We start from the raw sequence: 24,631 nt of genomic DNA, 5'->3' as shown, positions 1-24,631 counted from the left end.
ACATTTACATTAACACTTTACATTCACACACTATTCTCTTCCATGTCTCCAGCTCCCCATTATCTCCCCCTTCATATCCCCAGCTTTCCGCTCCCTGACCCCACACTCTCCTCTGCCATGTCCCCTTCATAGTCCCAGCTCCCTATATCTCCCCCTTCATGTCCGCAGCAGGCCTCTCTTACCGATGCAGCTCTCTATTCGGCAGCGTTCTGTGTGATGAGGGGTCGGGGATAACCCGCTTCCCACTCACTGGCTGCTGCGCCGGCTGGATCATACCTCACGCTGCACCCGAAACAAGGTGAGGAGATTGCATTATGAAAAACAACTCTAGTATGTATTCCTATTACAATGCTGATGTTATAACAGGATAGGATATGCTGGGACTTCACAACTCCCTTAGATAAGCCATATATCTACAGGATGATAGGGATGTAATATTACTCATGTTACAGTACTGGGTCTGATAAAAAGTAGACCCTCTCATTATTGTTGTTTATTTTCTTAACCAAAATGAACTGACTTTAAACAGAAGTATGTTTTTAAACCTCACAAAAAATATGAAATGATCAAAACCTTTGTTATCTGTTACCTGAAAAAAAGTAAATATTCACCTTTCCTCCTGCCTGCGCTACTAAACACTGCCCTGCTGACAAGTTCTCATCCTCCCATCCTTCGAAATAAAAACTAGGACACAGTTCCACCTTTCCTATAAGCATAAGATCTATCCCTATATGTATAGTTCTGGTTTCACATTAGGCTTTCATATATGACACAATACAATCAGTGCAGTAAACAAAGCGCCATTACAGGGGATGCCATAGTCTATGCAACAGATAAATATTTAGCAAAGGTAGTTAAAGAGTATTTTTCCTTTTTATCTCACTGAACCTCCAACCTTTTTTTACTAAAATCAGAACTACAGATCTCAAATGCAGACATGGAGTATACTTACTCTGCAGTCTGCTCAAGCCTGAGCAGTGTTTATTTCTTACTGCAATATAATGGTGCCGTGATATGGTATGTATGTGGTGCTTATCCTTCAATGCTTCAATTATGCCTTTATTCCACAATTTGATATAAGTCTGATTAAAAAATAATTTTTAACAATCTTTTAACCTGTTATGAGAAAAATGTGGAGGCTGCTATTGCCAACTGTTCCTCCTGCATGGCTGTCTTGCTGATCCAGTTTCTTAATGCTGTGAGCCATTAGACCCTAATGCAGATAAGGACGTTTCAATTTTCTAGGACTAATCTGCATACTTGCTCCAGGCAAGTGACCCAAAAAAACATTGAAGCCAATGGGTTCATATCACAGCCAGTCAACCAGAGTTTTCAGAAGAAGGTCACCAGTGGCAGTATCTGTATATTTTGTATTTCTTATAACGGGTATACAGTAAAATTAGGCTTGCAAATGTGCTTTAGTTTGCAAGTTAATCACTAGAGGGAGATAGAGTACCATGAGAAGTTCCTATTACAATGAACTAGGCATGTCAAATGTTATCTAAGAACTCCGCTCCTTCTACTAAAATGATCTGCACTTGTGAGTACCATCCAACACGTTATATGTCAATGAAGAATGAAGTGATGTCACTAAGAGTACCTGTCTAATATCAGTCACAGAAAAAAAAGTCACTACAGTATATGTTCTTTTTGTTAAGGGAAACATGTCATGACATATGTATGGATGAGCCCATTGCTGTCCACCTTTGGAAAATGCTAGTTGCCAGGCTATTATGCTGTCCCACTGACTTCAGTACCCTAAGTAACTGACCTGGAACAAGTATGCAAATCAGTAAAGTCAGGGCAAAGTCTGTATCTGCAATCTTGTTTTAGGTAAATCATAAAATCTACAGCTTAGAAAAACAACTAGCATTTTCAAGAGAGGTCAGCAATGGCAGACTACATGTTTGGCTAGTAACAGGTTTCCTTTAAGAGTTGTGCATGCAGCTTCTCTGACATATTGACCTGAGAGTGTAATAAAAGATGAGGCTGGCCTGAGATGTACAAAACAATTGCATTAGCGAACCCTCAAAAAGGCTCTGTTGCTTTGTCCATTCAGGCCAAAGTGACAGGTTTACTTTAAATAGTCACCAAAGGTCCATGTACATGAGCGTCAACCCTAACACAGTCTTGCTTTGACAGCCATTTTGTGGTGCAGTAAAAAACTCTACAATACATGTAAATGTAATGAAAGCCATCATGCAAACTATAATCTTGGGATGCTCAGCTGAAGAAATGAGAGCAATAATGTTTTAGCAACGTTACTGTCTGCGGGTTTATGGGAAATCCATTGCAATTTACATTAGTAATTAAAAGAAACATCCACTTTTGCACAACCGCCGCTCTTCTCCCTGCTTTTAAAGGTACCCTGTCAGGTCATAAAAGTGCTCAGGCTAACAATATAACGAAAGTGTAGGCACCCTGGAGTGCCTCTAAGCATCTTTGGTAAACCATTCATCCTTTTATCCCAGTGTGATCTGGCACATGGATAAGCATTAAATGTTCACTTTTATCTTTTAGTAAGATTTTAAGTGCAATTTATCTATGCACCAAATCGCGTTGGGGAAAAAAGAATGAGCGGTATCAATATTTAACAGATAGGCCCAAAGTTTACCAAAGTATCTTGCACATAGACAGTTTTATTTATGCAAGGCACCTTTGTTAACTATTTCTCCATGTCTGTGCTACGCAGAGGCCCAAATCAGCAAGCAAGAAGAATCTTTCTATTTATTTTGATAAACTATACAGCCAAACCACCTATATGAGCTTGTTGGGCATTTCCCTTTCTGAAACCACATGCTTAAAATCAAGCACACAGTTATTCAATCTTCATTGACAATCATTAACATACTAAGACGTTTTAGACAATTAGGACTTCCACCCTTGTGGTAACAATTTGGGGAAGATTATTTTCTGTTGCAGCATGATTGTGAATGTGCACAGAGCAAGGTCATTAAAGACATGTGCACAGAGCAAGGTCATTAAAGACCTGACATGATGTGAATAGTATGGTGTAAGCAGGGGTGCCCATTAGGTAGATCGTGATCTACCAGTAGCTCTCAAAGCTGATGCTGGTAGATCAGGAAGGGTGTGAATGGCGGCCCCTTTATTCCATTTTGGTGTATTTATTTAGCTGTGCACACATGATTACCTATTAGCCTGAGTCTGCTGAGCCAAGCTCCCTGACACCTTTCTGGTGGTTGAAGTGCTATGTATTACATCAAAGAATATTAGTTTACACAGCCTGTTGCACTACACTGTTTGCAAAATACAGCAAGGTGAGCCAGGAGAGAGAGCGGGGAGAGACAGCCAGGGGAGAGAGCGAGGAGAGACAGCCAGGAGAGAGAGCGAGGAGAGACAGCCAGGGGAGAGAGTGAGGAGAGACAGGAGAGAGAGCAAGGAGATACAGCCAGGAAAGAGAGAGAGGAGAGACAGCCAGGGGAGAGAGCAAGGAGAGACAGCCAAGAGAACGAAGAGAGACAGCCAGGAGAGAAAACTAGGAATGACAGCCAGGAGAGAGGAAAGACAGGCATGAGAGAGAGCAAGGAGAGACAGCCAGGATCTCATGTAGCTCGTTATTTAAAAAATAGATCTTAACATATAAATTGTGGGCACCCCTGGTGTAGAGCAACTTGAGTGGCCTGCATATAGCCCTGGCCTCAACCTTGCAGAGCAGCTTTGGGTTAAATTCTCAGCACCTGACCTCAATTATCTTTTGGTTGAATAAACAAAAATCACCATAGACACACTCCAAAATCTTAAGGAAGCCTTACCAGAATAGTGAAGGCTGTGGTATCCACAAAGGTAGGGAGGAGGTGGTAACTGCTTTTTAGATACCTAAGATATTGTAATGGTATGTGCAAAAAGCTCATATAGGTATGATGGTCAGAGCTCAAGTTCAGCCCTTACTGAAATACACTACAATTTCTTTTTAAAACTGAACTTGAACTCCAGGCAGATATAAAAGTCTGAAATGAATGCAGCTAATATTTATGAATAAATCATTAAATGTATTTCACTTAAAGTGATATTAAAGGCAATTTTTTTTCCCTCCCCCCAATGTAAATGTTAGCACTTACCTTAAATGATGTCTCAATGATGTTAGCACTTACCTTAAATGATGTCTCTTATTCTGATCTTCCTCTTCTTTCCCCATGTTTTCATGTGTCCCTCCAGCGGTGCGACGTCACTCCGATCCAGCGCTGACTGCTCTGTCCCTCCGATCCAGCGGTGTCTGCAGGCGGGTGCACGCGTCCATAGACTTACCTTGCGTCTCTGCTCGTCTCCCGGGTGAGAATTGGAACTGCGCATGCGCCCGCCCCAAGATCCTTTGCGGCCGTACGAGCAGTTCCTGATTCTCGGCGCGGGAGCGAGCAGTGATAACGAGGTAAGTTTAAAATGATTTCAAGCGTTTTTTTTTTTTTTACACTTCTTGCCTATATCTACTGCTTGATAGCAGTAGGTATAAGCAAAAAAAAAACGGAGGGTTTAGAACACCTTTAAGTGTAGGTAGTAAAAGGAAAAGAATTTGACTTTAAAAAAAAAAAGCCTTTTGTAGAAAGTTGTACAGCAGAATTGAGATTGGGAGAGGGAGGGGAGTAGTACTGGGAGCCAGTCAGGCGTGCTGCATGCAAATGTTTTGACAAGGGACATGTTGATAGGAGGAGAGAGTAGAGTGTGTAAAGAGGTGACTTTACCAGCCTTAGGCTGCTCTTTCACTGTCCAGACAGGAGGCTGGGTGATGCCATTACTGTATTCCTTGGCCGTGCTGTGTGATGGGCTGACAGGCATACAAATCCTTTAGCAAGTATAACATCTTCATTATATGTGTGTCATCTGTGTAATTAGAGGTTTTCCTGGAGTTCAACTATAGATTAACCTTTTTCTAAGCGAAATGTGGAGCTGGCATTGCTGACCTTCTTCAGTAAAATGCTAGTTGCCTAACTGTGGTGGTAACTGAATGGACCTGGAACAAATATGCAGATCAGTAAAATCAGAGTAAAATAGGAAATCCTTTTCTGCATGACTATTCTGAGTTAGTGATTTGAAGCAAGAGGGTTACTATGAAAAAAGCCAGGCGATTAGCATTTACAGAAGCAGAAGGAAGGCATTGCAGCTTTCATATTTCTCTGGAAAAGGTTTCCTTTATTCAGGAGGATCTGAGATATCCATTTGCTTTGCAGCAGCCAGCGCTGTCCATGGTACTGAACTATGTGTTATAGGTGGCAACACCTGTGGCTGGATGAGCCCAGCTGCACAATGAATGAGATAAAGAATATTTCGTTTATTGAGCCATTAACATCTGACTTATATACTTCCTGTCCTAAGCGTTTTACTCACCGTAGATGATGGAATGGCTCGGCTTTAACATAGGGCGTTTCCAGAGAGCCTGGGAAAACTGCTCCTTCTGCTCCTAAAAGACAGAAGATAAATTATATTAATATACAACTGCTTGTACTACCGGTCAGTATGGTGATAGCAACAAACTGGATAGTTACATTTTTTTTCTGACAGAATCCTTAAAGAAAACCAGTCACTTATGCAAGAATCTGAATTCATATTCATATTAGTATTTTATTTCACTTTTACTACAGCTAGAGCCAGTCAGAGGTCCCTTGATGTTTTAATGCTGGCCATAAAAATGGACCTTTCCAGGCAAAGCTGTGTTGACAGTCTTCCTGGGATGATAAACAATGGCCAACAAAAGTCCTGAACTAGACTCCCCATAGTGTGGGTCGCCTGACCAAAAGCCTAGGCATTTATTCACATGAATGGAAGGGTTAGAGAAACTGATGATCTCTACTCATCTGCTTCAGCAAAGATCACAAAGCCTAGGCGTACACTGTTATTTATGTCATGAGCATCAGAGGAAACCTAAATTTGCATTTCCTTTTGGAAAACTATTTTAGTCCTTTCCTACTCATTATTTATGTATCGACCCCAGGTCTGTTAACTAGGTTTACTTGAGTAAACATACTGTGTGTATGTGTATATATATATATATATATTAGGGATGCACAGATACTTTTCGAGTACCAGTGCAGATACTTGGCATTTTCATGAGAACTACCAGGGTTGCAACGGTTGCAGCTGGGACCTAGCTCTGGCACTCCACCACTGTCCTGAAATTATTAGTCTGTATTGTTTTAGAAAAACTGTCACATGTCAATAAACAAAAATGTATCAGTACTCGTACTTGTAAGTACTCGGCAAGTACCAGTACTTGTACTCACAAAACTGGTATCTGTGCATCCCTTTATTTATATTTATAAAAACAAAATCGTACATTAAAACAGAGATGTACGAATCCCAGGAGCTCCGTGTGCTCCTTACAAATGACAGATGCCTCCTAATTTTTGAATTTTTCTCTAGTGTAGTCTTGGAGCTCAAAGGTATCGGTACATGTACTCGTACTTGTACCGAGTACTGTACTTGGTATCTGTGCAACCCTAATATATATATATAGATCTATATATATATATATAGATCGATATATATATATCGATCTATATATATATATATATATCCATCAAATGCTGAAAACCACTGTCTAGATGTGACCCCTTTTACTGTTGACAGATATTCAGTTCCAGACTGTATTACCTTTACCACCTGCTGGTGAAACCTAGTATTGCAATGTGATGTGAAAATTCAAACATCGTATAATGGAAACCACAGGATGTTGATCCTTGATTTCTCAGTAGGTGTAAAGGGTGCTTAGGCTGTGTGAAGTTGAGACCTTCAGTGTAACTATCCCAAGCCTAGAATGGCAGTTGTTTTGGTTGACGAAAGGGACACACTTGTATAATCACCTGTTGGACAGCCACATAAAACCTTAATTTCCATAACCATAGTACTATTTTTTGGCTGCAGATACACTTTGAAGACCAAAATGACAAACACTGTACAAGTTCTAAAAGTGTTCAGACATGGATAGGGCTACATAAAAATACATTATATCCATTGAGATATTTAAATTGAACCAGTGTTCTGCCTTCCTTTCCACTGCCTACGACTTCCCTATCTCTTATTACACTGTCCATGTCTGCTCTCCTAACTCGTGTCTCACTTATCCGCTTTTCTCATTGACTTAATAAAGGGAATTTATTATCCCGATATTGTGATGAAATTGGAAATTTCTACACACAGGCGATAAGAATCATACAAAGTGCTGCCTCGCTTCTACAGGATAGACTTGTGCTTTTCTTAACCTCATTGACTTTGAGATAACAGTAATTGTATGGGAGATAGATTGTCATTGCCTGCTATTGGATTGTTTTCACTATACAAGCATGTAGTGTCTCCATTCTTTCTGTCAGATTGGAAAGCCATTGGGGCATGGCACCCCCAATATGCTGGATGTACAGTGTAACCCTTTCCATACCACAGAGGTCAAACTAACATCAAGGAGAACTCCATGGGCTCAGTGCATCAAGTTCTGTTCTCCTGTTTCTTCCTTTTATTTTTAAATCTGTAGGGTAAGGAAGAAGCTGTAATTCTAGGCATTCATTGTCAGTGATAGGCAGCAAGGATAAAAGAAGTAGTGATTGCTAACAGACATTTGTCCAAATGGCTGGATTTCTGCATAGCCATCATAGGCCATGGCCTAGGGTAGCAAAACAGTCAGGGAGTTCTTGTATATAATAAAAGATTTCATGTTATAGAAAATACAACAGGAGGAGCTGGAACACAAAAAGGATGGCAGGACACCAAAAACTCCCAGGTGGACAAGAACACAGGCATAAAATTAGGGCAGGGAGATCTCAATTTTGAGAGTATCTAAAGCTGACCATACACTTATAGATTTTCTATGGTCAGATGAAAAAAGTGCAACAGATTCCTCCATCTACGCTAAACTGTGTGGCTGGAGGAATCTCCCACTGGGCCAAGCTTTATTATCTTGCTAGTCAGCCCCGCTGGCTGTCAAAATACCTGAGCAATCTGATTGGATGCAGGCATTGTTCAGGTGTTTTGAGAGCCAGCGGGGCCGACTAGCAAGATACTGAAGCTTGGCCCAGTGGGAGGTTCCTCCATACACACAGTTTATCGTAGATGGAGGAATCTATTGCACTTTTTCCATCTGACCATAGAAAATCTGCAGATAATCTATAGGTGTATGGCTGGCTTTAGGCTTTGTGACTCAGCTAACCAGACTGACATTAACATTTTTGACAGAAATATTCAAAACTACATAAATGCAGATGACAATTGACTGAAAAAGATGGGGGGGTCTAAAGAACTTGTCATTTAAGGTAAACGGAGTAAAAGCTACCTTCTTAACATTAAAACTGTAAGGGCCCCATCAACCCTAGATAAATAATAAGAATAAGAGGAGGCAGTGAGGTTCCAAGATCTCTGATGGTGGCTGCAAACATGCAGATATCCAGAAATATATAAAACACATAATTTAATCCACTTATGTGTTCAGTAAATATAGGTACACTTATTTTTGAATATAACAAGCATAAACGCCTGCATCTGTCCTGATATCACCCCCTTTTTATTCCCCTGCACAGATTGGGGGGAAGGTTGGCGACCAAGCTGTATTGCTCCATCACAGTAGGTCACCAACCTGCCTAAGGTGCCTGGTTCACAAAACTACCAATTACAAATCATTAGGCAGGCAACACATTTCATGTACATGGATTTCAACTGTGTATTTAGCTGTTTGAAGAAAACTATTGCAAGTCTGGATAAACTAGGGAAGATAAAAGATTCCACATTGTTCAGCAATCTTCATCTTGCCAAAGCCATGGCCTTTCCAGCTGCAACATATGGCAGCAAAATGAGGACTATTAGGCTGGTTCCCATAAAATCAACACTATTGCTTTGGAGAAAGGTGCTGAGAGATTTGCTAACTAAGAGCGAAAACCTGACAATACTTCAGGCAATAAACCTAAGTTGTTGAGTGATAATAAAATAAAAGCTTAAAGTGACACTAAACTCAGGAGTTAAATCTCAAAAATGCCTTCAAGTACCTTAACCACTGGCGGAACTACCAGGGTCGCAGCGGTTGCAATTGCGACCTGTGCCCTGGCGTTCCGCCACTTAGGGGGAGCCCAGCGAGGAAGAAGAGGGCCCCCCGAGATCGTGCCGCTCCTTCCTTGCCGCACAGCCACCCGCAGCATGTACGGGCGGCTGTGCAGCGGGGATGGAGAGGCTGTCACTGGTCCTACAGAATGTGCTGCAGGCACCACCGGGCAGCACATTCTGCTTTGTGAGGACCCTCTCCTCTTAGCTCCCCCACCTGGCCACTGAGATGAGGAAGAGGGCCCTGCAGGAGAGGAAAGGTACGTCTGGAGTAGGAAGGGGGAGGGGGGCGCGGGGAAGTGTGAGTTTGTTGCTGGGACTTGTAGTCCCGCATAGCTGGTGGTATTTTGCATACCTGTGTGATGATTATACAGCAATGCAGAATAGCTACAACTATGTAGGACTACAAGTCCCAGCAATGCATTATAGTGTGTGTGTGTGTGTGTGTGGAGGGGGGGCTAGTGGTATTCTGCATAGCTGACTTTTATTATAATGTATTGCTGGGACTTGTAGTCCCGCATAGCTGGTGGTATTCCGCATTGCTGTATGATGATTATACAGCAATGCAGAAAAGCTCCAACTATGTAGGACTACAAGTCCCAGCAATGTATTATATTTTTAAGTATTGATACAACAGTGCCAATACTGGGCATTTTCACGAATACTCATGAGAATACCCCGATACTAAACCCAGATACCGGTGTTCTGTCAAGAACGCCAACGTAGTCGAATATGCCGACCTCAGCATCTGCGCTTGCGCACAGGCCGGTATTATCGAGGAACCCAGGATTTATTGAGAAAGTATTTAGTTTAAATCGTTAATTGTGACTTTTAATAATATTCCAGCCATCATTTACTGGCATGGATTTGTTCCTTCTGGAGGGGGGCTACTTTTGTTCCCCATGGGCCCTGTGTGTGTGTATTATAAAGTAGCCACTGCTACAATCTCATGTTAAGTTTACTACTTGTATGGAGGTTTTAGTCCATCATGAGAGCGAGCTTGGAGTGATGGATAGTTTACAACACACACAGGGACCATGAAGAACAAAAGTAACAACCCTCCAGAAGGAATGACAGTGTCAGCACCAATTCAGAGATGATTTGAGGATCTACAGCTGAGTGATATACACATAAGATACATTTATGTTAACAGTAAATGTGCTTGAATGCATTTTTAAATTTTATCTTCTGAGTTTAGTGTCACTTTAAATAATCTGGCTGCATAGGGCCTTATATAATATATGTGTTCTTTCCCAGAACTGGAGATACTTTACAGCTACCAATCAGCATTAGACCTGTCCTTAAAGTTTGGGTCTAATTGGTGGCTGTGGTAAAATAACTTCTGTAACTGTTAAGCTGAACTCCAAGCAGCTATAAAAGACCGGTGGGTCAGAATTTTTAATGTTGAAAGTGGAAGCCAAGAGGCTAAACGTGTGTTATGTTGCAAGTATTGCATTAATGCTGTACTGAACAACGCCTGCGAGGGTATCCGATGTGGATGTGTGAACTTTCAGTTAAATAAAAGTAGGCTACCAGGCCCTTCAACAGAAAGTATTGGGAGTGGACATTACAGCCTCAATATTCCCAAACATCACAATCTTTAAATGTTTATTTTTATGCAAGCCGTAGAAGTACCTGAATTTGACTTTGTATTACCCTCTTGTAGTCTGTGCAGACTAGAGCGGGATGGGGAGCCAATCAGCTGTGCTGAAGAGAGAGCAGAAACTGAGGGAAGGACAGGACCCGGAAGTGTTATAGAACTACAGTGCGGAAACATCAGACAGGGCTGTGTTATATTGAAGAGCTGGGAAAATCTTGGGCCTGGTGGACAGAACCACAAATCCTTTGGTAGATAGCACAGCTACCTTGTATGTATTTATTTAGCTGTTTACGTGGAGTTCAGTTTTAAGAACATGTTGATATAATGAAAAGCAAGACACACTGAGCAAGATTGTGATCATGGGAATAACTGTAGGCTAACAGAAAAAAGAATGAGACGGACCAAGGTGGAACAAGAACAATATCAACAGCGCAAACAACTGCAGACAGGCAGGCTTGTGGTGGCAGACCATTATAGAATATAATAAAACATATAGTAAGACTGCTACATTTATTAACATGTAAAATTATCAATTTAGGTTGCATTGGCTAACCCCTGACACCCAGAGATCCCTGATGTAGTTATGTTTTCATTAGAACTGCATTAGTGATCACTATAATGACCATATCCTCTCTGCTAAATCTCCCAATATCATTTTAAACACCCCTATGAAAAGGTCTGTTGTGTTATCCCCGGAATAGAAGCAGACAGGATTCTTGACACAAAGTTTACTAAACTCCTAGCATTATTTACAGCCAGTCTGAGGGTGATGATGTCTTCCTAACAAAAAGCTGGAGTTTCACTTTGATTTCCTTTCTTTTCTGAACAGAGAGAAATGTGATAAGATCAATTAGCTCTTTTGGGGCCACTTGAGAACAGCTCCAAGGATGCAGGTGGGCTGCCTGCCACTGTTCAGATCCTTCCTGTGAAATGCAGCTACAGCCTCAGAAACCCATTAAAATCAATGGTTCCTGAAGCTGGATCTGCTTTGTGATGTAAAAGGCCAAGCTGTCCTCAGGACGCCTTGTAGCTGAAATAGCTGCCTGGCAGGAAAAAGTCCCTTCATAAAGGTGTTTTCAAAGGAAAAGAAGGTGGTGATGCCATTGCAGTACTGAGGCCATGAGAAAGTGTAAGTTAGACCTCTTAAAGGTGTGATTTCACAATCTGATAGCCAAATTTTTTATTGTTCACTTAGCCTATGCTCTCAACGCTAGTTTTATATTAGGACAAAATAGTAATGGGCCCAGGCACCAGGTGCATATTGCCATGGGTCTGCGACACCTTCAATACCATCCGTGGTATAGTGTTTAATTACTACTATGCCTTACAGACAGCAGGAATCAGAGATTACAAATTTACTGAACACAGACCTACTTTTCAGAGTGGTGTCCGCAACACACTGGCAGGAAAGGGCACCCAGGTTCTCCTGCATTTTGCATCATGTGACTTAGGAGCAAGAACGTCAACCCCACTGATTAGCATTTCTCCCTAAATACAATCTTACAATCACCTGCTCCAGTTGAAAGGTATCCATACACAGCAGGTCAGTTCAAATTTTGCAAGGAGGGCAACAGATATTTTATATCGTCAGGCAACAAGGATGTCTCTTTTCTGGATTTAATCACCTTTTGGATCTTCTGTGCCATATGGGACCCTAACTTTCCGCCACCACTATCTGCACACCTGTGACAGGTTGCGTTACCACAGTGCTGAATGATCTCTCAAGTATTCCTATGGACTGCTAGTATTTAAAGAAGTGACACTAGGGTAGCAGATTTAGATTGGTCAGAACCAAGCCTCATAATTTTCAAACTGTGATAAATTTTGGCTTGGTTTGTTTCCCTCCTCTATTAAGACACTTGTCTGTAGTGGGAAGGTATTCACAGGATATTGAGAGGACTCAGAAGGCGATTGTTGGTTCAGAAACACATTAAACTCTCTCTTCTCTCTTGTTTGGTGATCTGCACAGTTAAAGGTAGCCCTGCTATGAAGAAGACCACAGACTACCTCCCATACTACCAGAAGCAGCCAGCTTTAATATTTGGATATAGTTGTTTTGGTATATTGCATTGCGCCCCCTCTTTGTTTTCTAGTTGGTGGTACAGCCTTTAACTTTGCCATTTTCTAATCATGCAGCAAGTTAGTCCAGCTCCAGCAAATTGTAGAGTAAGGATAAGTATAGATGCTTATGGTCTTTTTATCACTAAAGAAATTAGGAAATATATCCTGGTAAGGCTAAAGATGGATTAAACTAGACTGCATTCTACTTGTATGTCTATGAGAAATTAGGCTGAATTTACACTTATACACTTGTGCTAACATGATTTAAAAATCACTGAACTACAGTGCGCTGTAGATGTGTTTTGTTGCACGTTGCCATTTCCTACTGAATGGCATTCCAATGCACAAAAACAGTTTATTTAATACACTTCAGTGCACCATAAAGCATTTACAGTATGTGAATGTACACAAAGTTTTCAATATGTTCTTTTCTTTGCTCAGGCTCATTAAGGGTTTGTATGACGTGAATGGGCTGCCTTTAATGCAACGTGCATCACTGACTGAAAAGCTTGCTTTAAAATGATGAATATTAACACATGCATAGGTATGAACGGAGTCTTAAATTGCCTATACACATTGTCAAGTCAGCAAGAAAACCTATCATCCATAAAGATGGGGTCACAAAAGGTATTTTACTTGCATAAATAACTTTTTAAACACAACAACTCCAATAGGGCATTCTAGCACTAGTTTTCACTAAAATAATGACATGACACATGGAAGGGGGGAGCTTGTTAAAAAAAATTGTCATAATTCAGGTGTAACTAGGTTAGCATAATGTCTACATACAGCCTCAATTATGGATAATTCACAAGTAGATATAGAAGAATCCACAAGAGGAACAGCAGCAGCCTGGATGAAAACCAAAACTCAACTTCTCACAGCCATGGGGAATGTAACCACCAGGGTCCTGGACTGCAAAAAAAAAACCAACTTACTTACAGTATATATAAGTAATTTTTGTATGTATGTAGTATGCTCTGTACAGTGGAGTCCGTTTGTGTTTGATTGCATGGGAGTTAAAACAGCAGGCTGCCATCATTGGGAAAAGGTTACCTTCCTCACATGGAACATTTGTATTGTATTTTTTTAATACCCTGGTACTGTGAAGTGGAACATATTGGCTCCTTATCGATAATGAAGGTAAAGGTCATTCCAGGTGTGTTTAATGGAGCAGTTCCTGTAATGGCTACACATATACTGTTGTGGTGAATTACAATCTGCCCTTTTTATAAGTTAAAAAAATATATCAATATAAAATATTTTACAGACATTCTTTGTTTACACTAGCACTGTTGATTATTCTAATTTTTGAGAATAAAGATTACCACATAGTGACAAATCAGCTCCCGGAAACCTGTCCTCAGTTGCTAGGGATTACTTGCAGTCGGATTGATATCTCACCAGTATGGTAAATTGAAGACTGTAGTGCAAACCAATGTTTTGTGGTGGGCAATAGATTTAACCTATATATAATGTTGGGGGGTTTTAAGTAATTTTGAGGCCTAAAGTGTGGAATATAACATGGGTACAAAAAATGAAAAAAAGGCCTCAGTCATGAATGGGTTAAAATAGATTTAAAAGGTAGTGCTCATTGATACCTCATTGATGGTGGAGAGAGAAGGGGACAGTCACCCGGCAGGATAAGGTATGCTGCTGGGTCTCCTCCTCTCTCCTGATACAGTCGGGCGTTCATTTTGGTGTCACCCCTCCAATGGTGTCACCCGGTTACGGGCCGCACCCCCCACACCCTCCTTGTGACGCCACTGGTAGGGACAATTTTATATGTCTATTCTGCCCCCCGAAACACAGGATTTTTGTTCTTACCTTTAAACCTGCTTCTTGGAGTTCATTAAGGAACACAGGATTCAGTTATTCAGAAACAATTGGGTTATACTGCCACCGTCAGGAGGAATGGGACATTGACAAACAAAAATGCTGTTGGCAAACAAGGTGTACCCCTCCCACTCCCATAATGCTTCAATTTAGAAAAGAAAGCAGTATTCGGAGTAGACCACAAACATAGAGGAGTCAAAGCTGTGTTCCTTAATGAACTCCAAGAAATTAAGTTTACAGTTTGTACAGATTTCTTTCTCATTCATTAAGGGACACAGGATTGAGTTTGAAAGAGACAAATGGGGTGTCTAAAAGCAGTCCAACTGAGGGGTGGCCAAAAGTATCAAAACATTAACAGGCCATCATAAAAAAAACAGTAAAACTAGGGCCTGCCTGCAGATCACAGAGGTGCCTGAAGGACCTTAGGTCCAAAGCGGGAATCAAAAGAGAACTGAAGATCTACCTAATAAAATTTAGGAAACGTGTGAACTGAGGACCAAGTGGCATCTCTGCACATCTGGGAAACAGTTGCCTGATGTAGAAAAGTCAAAAAAGCACTCACAGTGCCTTAACTGGAAAAGGTGGAACCTTATCCTTAAGACCATAAGCTTGAACAATGATCTGTCTGAACCACTGTGAAATGTGGAGTGAGAAGCTGGTTCTCCTTTATGGGAGCCATCAGTAATGACAAAAAGACAAAATGCCTTGTAAAAGTGGTAAAACATGTCTCAATACAGTAAAGACGTCCATCCTCCTAGGACACTAGCAGAAAACTGAAGCATGATGGGAGGGGTCTACACCAACTGGCCAATTGCTGTTTTGTTTGCCAGGGTTCACTTTCTCCTGAAGACAGCAGTATAACCCAATGGTCCCCGGAAAACTTTAAAAATACAACTTTTCCCTAATAATCGGGGAAGAAAACTCCATTCTCACTTTTCTAGCAAATTTTTTTACACAGTGTGTTGGAGCCGATAAAATTAATATCTATGTAAAAGCCTTGATATAAAGGTTTTCCTTGATATCCTGAACAAGCAGCATGTGACTGTCATATGCAAATGAGGATCATAAAAGTGCTCTTGGGGGCAGGGACACTGAAGGATGAAGATCTGCCGGAGGGTCTTATCTCCTGGGACAAGCCAGACCCCTGCTGGTATTTACTGCCCACACCTGTGTTAGCAATGCAGCATACATGCTTGAATGGATCAGGGGCATATGATTGAACCTTCTTCCTATGTGAACAACTGCTCAAACCTAGCTCCCAAGCAGGAACAATAGTAACCTTTATGACCTCGTGGACAAGACTGGATGTTACAATCAAGAATGTGATTTGTTGAGACCTGCTGGAGAGGAGTGTTCTGAGCACAGAGAAAAGGCCATGGCATGTGTGAGAGAGAATGAGAATGATAATGCTAGCTGAAGGATCTTAACCTCAATTCCTATCCCTACTAACCCCCTCCAAATCCCCTCTCCATTTCCCTTAATTGTAATTAGAATGTATGTATATCCCTATTTGTAAATAAACCCAACACTTATTTAAGATTTAGTGGTCCATCAGTAATTTAAGGCACCCCCAAAGCAGAGCACATTTTACACAGTGTACACTTTTGATGAAGTTTAAACCTCTAGATTGGACAGTATTTGAGCCCTTCACCGCTCCCATCATGCTTCAAAACCCAAAGCATGTACTGGAGTTTGGAGTCTGAACCCAGTGCATGTGCTAATCTCGCCCATTATTCTCTACGGCATATCCCAGCGCACGCGGTCTAAGAGTACTTGAGGGTTGAAACTCTGTCCCACTCCTGAACAGACCAAACAGATGCATTTTTATTAACAAAGTTGCTGGGGCATGAATCCGAGCAGTTTACTTATAGGTGTACTTATACTCTAATGTATGAGAGCTTCATATCTATATTAGTGCAGTCTTAAAATTATTCCTTACAGGTCCATTCACTACCTGACTGAGGTTAGCAAGAATGGGTGGTGGGGATTTGCGCTAATCCAGAACTATAGGTGGAAGGGACATGACATTTACTAGTAAGAAGTCCAAATGATTCCTTTGTTAAAGCCAAGGTGATCTAAGGTGCATAACCTTGTCAACGAAGTGGATTGGGTTTTTGGATTTCCTGGATTGCTGGAGATGTTGTAGCAAGCAACTCTGAGCATTTTTATTATTTATTAGTCCAAGAAAAATCCAATATAGAAGAAATAGCCATAGGGGCTGCTTAGAGGTTTTACTGTAGTAAAATAACTTGTACAGTGAGTCCCAGTTAAAACCATGAACAGATGCTTAATTGTAAAGATTAAGCACCATTTCTTGAAAACATGTCAAGGTATTAACTGAGCCATGCCGTACAAGTGAAGGTTTTTATTTCAGTAAAACCTTCGACTTTTGCAAGTAGCTCCTCGGATCATTGCTTTCAGTGCATTCAGCAGCTCAGCCTGGGGTTTATGTGTAGCAGTGTCGTTTGGATGACACCTGGCTTTCCTAGCGGTAGCGGGGTTTTTTTTTTGCTTCAAGCGCAAGAAGCTGTAGAAATCAGTCACAATCCATCCTGTGCTGGTCTGACTTCAGTGACATGAATTCTTATTGGTTGCCCCTGGTAACTTTTTAGACTTAGGTCTTTGCTCCTTGCACAGGTTTCAAATGCACACAGACACAAGGAGTTCTCAACAGTGTCGTGTTTCATTCAATCAAAGCGTGGTATACATTCAGCGTCACAAGAATAGATTACTATGCCAACTTGAAAGATACAGCTGAGGTCTTCTTATGTCTGTGCGCATTTGATAATTATGGGACCTGGAAAGATCTAAGGTACCAGTGGAGTTGAGTGCATGTATGGTGGACTGATGGCTTGATCTTCCTAACGGCAGCAGATGTTTATTTGTGTGCATCCTAGAGAATTTGCTCCTTGCACTGTTTATTGAATAAATGTGCAGATGTTCCAGGACTCGATGAAAAGCCCATTTCACTTACAGCAAAATGCTAATTTACACATAATATTTACTCTTCATATAAAACAAGTCAAATATCCCATTATTCAGAAACTAATATCACTCTATTTTACACAATAATTTTTAAGTGTGTTCTATCTGTCATGTCACAATTGGACAGAAAATCAAATAATCAATTCTCATATTGCAGAGAATCATGCATAGCAGAAAACATGGCCCGTTAATTGGAAGTGATTATGCATGTACAGTATATAATGATGTTTAGATAGGACATGTTAGTAGTAATGGAACGGCTCCCCTCTCTGCCGAGAGCTCTGATTAAATGCTAAAATGCTCCAACATTTGTGCAATAACAAGACTTGCAAGTGCTTGTCATCACTGGAAAAAAACACACATCTCTTATCGATTCGGAGATCAGTGTATTGGTAGATTCAACTCAACCTGTGAGGAGGCTGCCAATGCATGATAACCAGTAATGCTGATCCTCCAGTGTCAATACTTTCTAAGTTACTAAAGCACCCAAAAAATGTAGTCATAAGACCTGATCTTTATATTTGCTCCCAGTCATAGAGTTAGACATTGCCCATGCCAGAGGACTGGCATGACCAACAGCAAACAGACATTTTTTAGAATATGAACAGTAATGGCATTCTCCATACTCTTTCAAAACATGCTTATGTAACACAATTTAGCATTAGAGAACACTAGGGATAAATACAAAAAAAACTAATACAAAATAATTTGTGCACTGAAATGTTTTTTTTGCCTATGAAATAATGTGACGTTAGAGAAAAATACAAATTGTAGACACTGCCATGCTTTTAGTGTGCACTAGATGTTTCCAGTATGTTAAATGACTAGGCCTCTCAGAAATTTTAAAATTGAAATCTGGACCAAACAAATATTGACTTAAAACACCTTAATATAAGAGTCATGTGTATTTTTCCTCAAATCTTGGTGTACGTTGTGTATTTCTGCTGGTCCTCTATCCATCAGTCTGTTCTCTGTACAGGATATGCATGGCAGAGTGATGATGCCATAGCTATTTTTACAAAGTAATAGCTTTTTTGATCTGACATCTATAACAGCTCTTCTTTTTTATTGGCCTTGTTTTCAGTTACCAGGAGTCCTCTTATGCCCCTTTTTCCTGTATCAGCTATTCAAACCCTGATGAAAAGGGTGTCCTGAACACCCCTGAAACGCACTGGATTATATTATATGAGGAAGTAAATATTTTGTTTTTGGACTCAAACTTTGTGACATTCCATTCTCTTTATTTGTGGACTTGAATAGAAGCGCCTTCTTTTGGCCTTTTTGTGTATTTGGAGCTGTCTTTTCAGGGATATTTATACTTTCCCTCATAGACTTTCTTTATAAAAGAGAGACCTAATGGAGCTTTTGGATCTAGTGCCTCCCATCTATAGAAGAATAATATTCACGTCCAGGGTCAGAGTGCTGAATCAAGGGACAACCAGTTAAACAGCATTTACAGGTCAGAAACGGCAGCTTACATTTAGTACAGATTTACCATAGAGTGTATGTCAGGGCAAAATAACCTAAGCTGTACATATCTGCCATACATGCACATGTCCTGTGATTTATCCCTTTAAAGAACCTGCAAGGACAGAAATGCATTCAGTTCCTAAGTTCTGTTGTACACTGACAACACACATCAATTTCACAAAGACAGGAGAGCCACTAGCTTGGGACTGCATTGCACATTTCCAGTCAGTTCCGCACTGTTCCATATTGTGAGCACATACACCATCTCACTACTGTAGCATGTTAGTGAGATCACTTGCAGTTATACAACAGAATAGTGTCCTTAGACCCTGACAACATACAAGCTTCAATGCCAATGACATTCCACCTTGGAAATAGCATGCAACCAGTACTGGAGCGAGCTGCTACAATCCTATGCTTCCCAAACAGGTATATAACTTTAGAACAGGTTACTTTTCACATAATTAGCACCATATGAAAGACTCAGATGACACCTTTATCTAATCAGTACCATTTCCAGGGATTTTTTAGGACAACGATTGTTGTCATAATGTCATCTCACTTCAAAAGATTATCGCTTGGGCTGTTTTGACACTTGCCTGCTCTCCTTTACAACTTGCTGTGGATGCTGCATGTTTACAGCTTCCTTTGTAGCCAACAAATCATAACAGGGGTCTGTTTGCCATGGAAACAGCAATATCATCTTTCAGTGAAATGTTTATTACACTTTGAGAGGTCACTATAAGAAAGAGGAAAACACAGGAACCCAATCCGCAAATGGAATGCATTCCCTAGCTGAAGTCTTCTGAAGTCTGAACATTCTTTTACATTCCTTGTATATCCGTAACATTGCTTCTTTTCACAACTGGTTCAAATCTATAGGAATACATTGAGAGAAATGGGTGTAGCAACATTATAGTGCTCCTATCCCCAAACTATGGACAAGCAGTAAAAGAGCGTTAAAACAAGCCATAACTGACACCTCTAGCTGCTTGTACTGTGAAGTAATTCATACAAGATCATAGCAAAGCCTCTGAAGATGGGTATCAGTGCTTTCCTAACAGCTTAGAAAAAGGGATGAGCTCGGGTTTGGTCCAAACTTAAATTCATCCAAACCTCGAAGGAAGATGTCAGTGCCAGTCCCTTTGTTTATATGCAGCTGCGGGACCGGGAGTGGTTGGGTTTGCACTGACAGCTTCCGTCCGGGTTCAAACTCAAGTTTGTACTGAACCTAAGCTCATCCCTAGATAGAAACACTTTCTGTTTGCTTATATTAAAACTGTGGCAGTCTGCTAAGATCTCCTCTTCATAGAAAATATTGATATTTCTGTGCATGTGAACTTTGAAGATGCATTTCTTCACAACGCCTATATCTATAGTAGTGAATTAGGGCTTGTTTTCCATTTTAATCGTTTTTATTGGATTTTAACAAGAAAAAGAAGTTTCCTCCTTACAAAAGGTTGAATCAAGACATAGATAAATCAATGTATATTAAAAAACAAAGTTACAAAATAATAATATGTTGTCTTGTAGTTGTTTAAGCTGGTGTGAAAGAATTTCATCTTAGACTTAATGATAAAAAGGAAACATAGGCCTATTACCTTGAAAAAGAAAGGGGGAGATAGGTGGAGGGGTGGGTTAGGCTTGGCATGAGTCATTTAGCATGTGACAGTGGTGGGTGTGGTGAGATAATAAAAAGAAAGTGAAATGGCAGGAGAAATAAGGAAAAGCAATACAACAGCAAGTGAAAAGAAAGGACATAAAAAAAAGATGGGGAAGATAAGGAAACATGGAGCCGGCGGTTTCTGCCTTCCACATAAAGCTGACTAGTAAGGATGTCAAGCTTCCGGCAGAGAGTGATGGGTGAGAACACTAAATCCAGGGGCTACATACCCTGAGGAATTTTATTTGTTAAAGAAAAAGAGTTAATGCATTGTTTCACTTAGGCCAGGTTACATTGGATTTTAGTAAGAAAGGGGGTCCTTTGCGGGCCAAGATTGTAACCAGTTTTCCTCTAGCCTGTTGCCCTTCAGGTCCCTGTCACATTTGGTGACATAGGTATGTGCTGATAGCTTACATAAATAGTTGAGGTGGGACTAGACTATGGATATATGTTTGGATGATAATGGTGGTTAGCAGTACATATGTTCAAAAGTAGTTGGTTTCGTATTGATATTCCTATTATGGATAAGTGTTGTGATCCAATATCTGATCTGCAAGAACCTAAAAAATACAATAGAAGGTGCTTGTAATTTAACTCTGATTGCAGATCACTTAAGGATTGGGTCTTTCTCTAAGAAGGATTAGGCTGTGGTAAAGCCATGGCTGTGGTCTTCCACCATCTAAAAGCAGCTGGAGATTATGATTCTCGGTGGAAAAGTGAGATACACAGCAAAGGAACATAAGCAGAAATTATGAAAAAACAATATTGTGCCGAGCGAATAGTCATACATATCTAATAAATTGAAACATATATAAATGAGTCACATATATGAGCCTTCAAACAAATGAGGCATAAGAAATATCTACACACATACAAAAAAGCAATATAGGCAAAAAAAAGTCCCAAGGAAAAAACAAACGCAAACAATGGTGATTGTGCAAAAAATTCCTCAGATGATTCGCAGCCAATGTGCATATAACTCTCAGGTAAGGATAATCACACAATGCAGGCAGACCTTCACCTCCACCCAGTGAGTGATGATAACAAGTGAATGCTCACCTGGGGAGGTAGACCCACAGAGCTAGGTCAAATGCACTTTTTCCCTTCTTAATGGGGGAGGGAAGCCCATGCACAGAAAAAGGTGATAAGGTCTCCTCAGATCACAGGTACCAGTATAAATCCAGGTGGAAAGAGAAAAAGGACAAGGACATAGTGCGTAACGTCCAATAAAATGCAATTTATTATATAAAAAATGCGTACTCACAATGGTGTAAACAGTACAGGCATTGGGTATTGCTGGATCATACCAGCAGGACAAATGGCAGCAAAGTGATAAGAAAACTGTTCGTCCGGCTCAGCGTGGTGACATCAGGAGCTCTGCCCTACGTACGTTACGTCAAAACACGTGACTTCGTCAGGGGTCTCTGAAATTAGCTTACAGGAATACATATAGCTATCCCAGACTCTCAAAGTAAGTTGCATTAAGGGGTTCATAGTATTAGATCTCAGTTTAGATGGAAGCCAGGGTACAGCTCAAAGGTTTATCAGTTGTGGGTAGTTCCACTGAAAGAGGCGCCTCATTTACTGCACATAAGGATATTAGTGGGGTGATTTGAGCTACTGTACTTGATAGTCACTTAAGAAATTGGGGACCCCAATCCCTCCTTGGCATTTATGTATATACATAGTTTTCTGGATAGCCTCTGTCTTTTATTGTTCCAAATAAATAACATGACATGGTTTTGAAAGGATTTTATAGCAAAACAGGAGGTTGGGATTGGAATGGTGCAGAAGAGGTAAAGGAGTTTGGGCCAAATGTTAATTTTGATTTAATTGATTTTCCCCAAGCAAAAAATATTCTAGTATGTCCATGACATTATTTGGGCTTTCAGCTTGTGGATGGTGGGGGAGTAGCTGGCTAAGTATAGGTCATTCTAATGTTTAGTTAATTGAATTCCTAGTTATTCCAAGTGGTTCCTGGACCATGTAAAGTTGAAATTAGATTTAATTGTTTTTTAAAGCAGACCTTTCCCTCCCAAACACAAAAATGCTGGTGCATGCTGATCCCTCAACATCTTTAACCCCTTCGTGACGGGAGACGTACACTGTACGTCCCGTCACAAAGTGCCTATATGACTGGCCATGTACACTGTATGTGACGAGTTATATCAGGCTTTGTAATGCCGGTTAACCGCTGATTCTCGGCAGTTACCAGTCATTAATGAATGCCTCAGTATTGAGGCATTTATTAATGAAATAGTTAAGCTTTTGTAAAAGCTTCTTTCTTTCATTAATGAAAGAATGAAGCCGTTACATGCAAATACGGGACCGCTAAATAGCGATCCCGTATTTGACAGCTGAAAATAGCAGAGAGGTAGCAGAGTGAGTCACCTCTCTGCTATTCGTTTTGACAGCTCGATAGCCCGATGTTTATGATACATTTCACCAAAGAGATACAATGTATCTCTTTGGTGAAATGTATAAGACTTCTGATCGTCTGGGCCGATCAAAGACCTTTTAGTGAGATCTGAATCTGACATGCTGTCAGGATCAGTCTCTAAGGTTATTATTAGCTGTTCCTAAGTTTGGAGCAGCCTAATAATAGCCAAAAAATTTAAAAAAAGTTATTTTTTCAAGCAGTCATAGTGACTGCTTGATATAAACTGACAACAAAAAAAGTATTTTTTTTAAACTTTTTTTTTTACAAAGTGTAAAAAAAAATAAAAATAAAGTGTAAAACAAAATTAGGAAAAAAAATGATATATAAATATATCTTTTATACTATAATTATTATAACAAATTTCTAAAAAATAATAATAATAATAATCAAAACTTGTGAAAAAAAGTGTTTTCTTCTAGTTTTTTGCCTAATTTTTTTATATTTTATTCAAACTAAGTGAGGCGTTAAGTACACATGTTTGATATAATTATATAGCCCTATCTGTCCTCTAAAAAACAATATATAATATGAGTGGGTACGTTTAGTAATAAAGTATATTACTGCTGTGGAAGAATCACACAGCAAAAATTTAAAAAGTGTGTCAGTCATTTAACAGAAACTGAAAACTAGCTCAGTCATGAAGGGGTTAAAGTAGTATTAAGCTCCCAATCTTATTTTTAAAAATGAATCCAGGTGAAACAATTATACATTGCCCAGCAAAAGTATTTCTTCAAATTGTTTCCCAAGCACTTACAGTCATAATGTTTCCACACAGCTGTCTCCAGCTCTCTCCGCTCATTTTTTCCAAACTTCCTGTCCAGTACAATATCACAAGGGACAGTACAGTCTTCAGTAGCTGTCCCTCTACCAGGTTGGAGAAAGGAGGAGCATAGTGTTGGCTTCACTTGCTGTGTCTGTGTGTATGTAGAGACACAAACAGCTACTAACACACACAAGGATGGCTTTATAGGACCCTGCAGGGGAAAGGAGCCACCCTAATATACCCCTAGTATATCAGGGCCAGCGCTCAGGAGACCATCTGATTCTGTAGGAAAGTAAAACTTTAATCAAATATCAAGGAGCATTATCCATTTTAAGTGATTTAATCAGCATTTGAAATAGCTTAATAACCTTCTGACTTCAATATCACGTTCATGCCATATCTAAAATGAAATATTTGTCACTTAAATTTTACCTCCCTATTTCTGGTATCTAATAGGCACTGGTGATGTAGCCCTGGGTTCATAGCTGTGCCCTGAGAAAGCTACATCACTGGTGTCTGCCAGGGATTTCCCAAGGGTAAACTGCAAGATCTTGCAAGAGTTCTCAAAATCTTGCGATATCTTGATAAAAATGCCTTTTTTCTTTGCTTATACTTTACAATAGCTTTAGCAATACGAGTGTCAGCTGGGGTACTGATGTTTACATTGCTAACACCATAGCAACATATAAACAATATCAGACTGGCGCAGATAACAGACGTGTTACTACTGCATATGTTAGTCTGCTGATATTTTTAAATACATTCAATTAGCATTGGTGGTTT

The 24,631-nt window shown here is 40.2% G+C and overlaps 1 protein-coding gene across 1 annotated transcript in view; it reads right to left on the bottom strand.

Annotated features, from left to right (window-relative positions):
* SGCD (sarcoglycan delta) overlaps positions 1–24,631 on the bottom strand; it is a 208,103-nt gene that overhangs the window by 7,263 nt on the left and 176,209 nt on the right. Inside the window, exon 6 of the mRNA XM_018565348.1 lies at positions 5,341–5,413. Coding sequence (XP_018420850.1) covers positions 5,341–5,413 — 73 coding nt within the window. The remainder of the gene's footprint in view (positions 1–5,340; positions 5,414–24,631) is intronic.

This window comes from Nanorana parkeri, unplaced genomic scaffold (assembly GCF_000935625.1).
Source record: "Nanorana parkeri isolate BGI_ZX_2015 unplaced genomic scaffold, ASM93562v1 scaffold835, whole genome shotgun sequence".
Classification (NCBI taxonomy): Eukaryota; Metazoa; Chordata; class Amphibia; order Anura; family Dicroglossidae; genus Nanorana; species Nanorana parkeri.
Note: the sequence above shows the minus strand (reverse complement) of the source record. Positions and strands in the feature narration are given on the sequence as shown.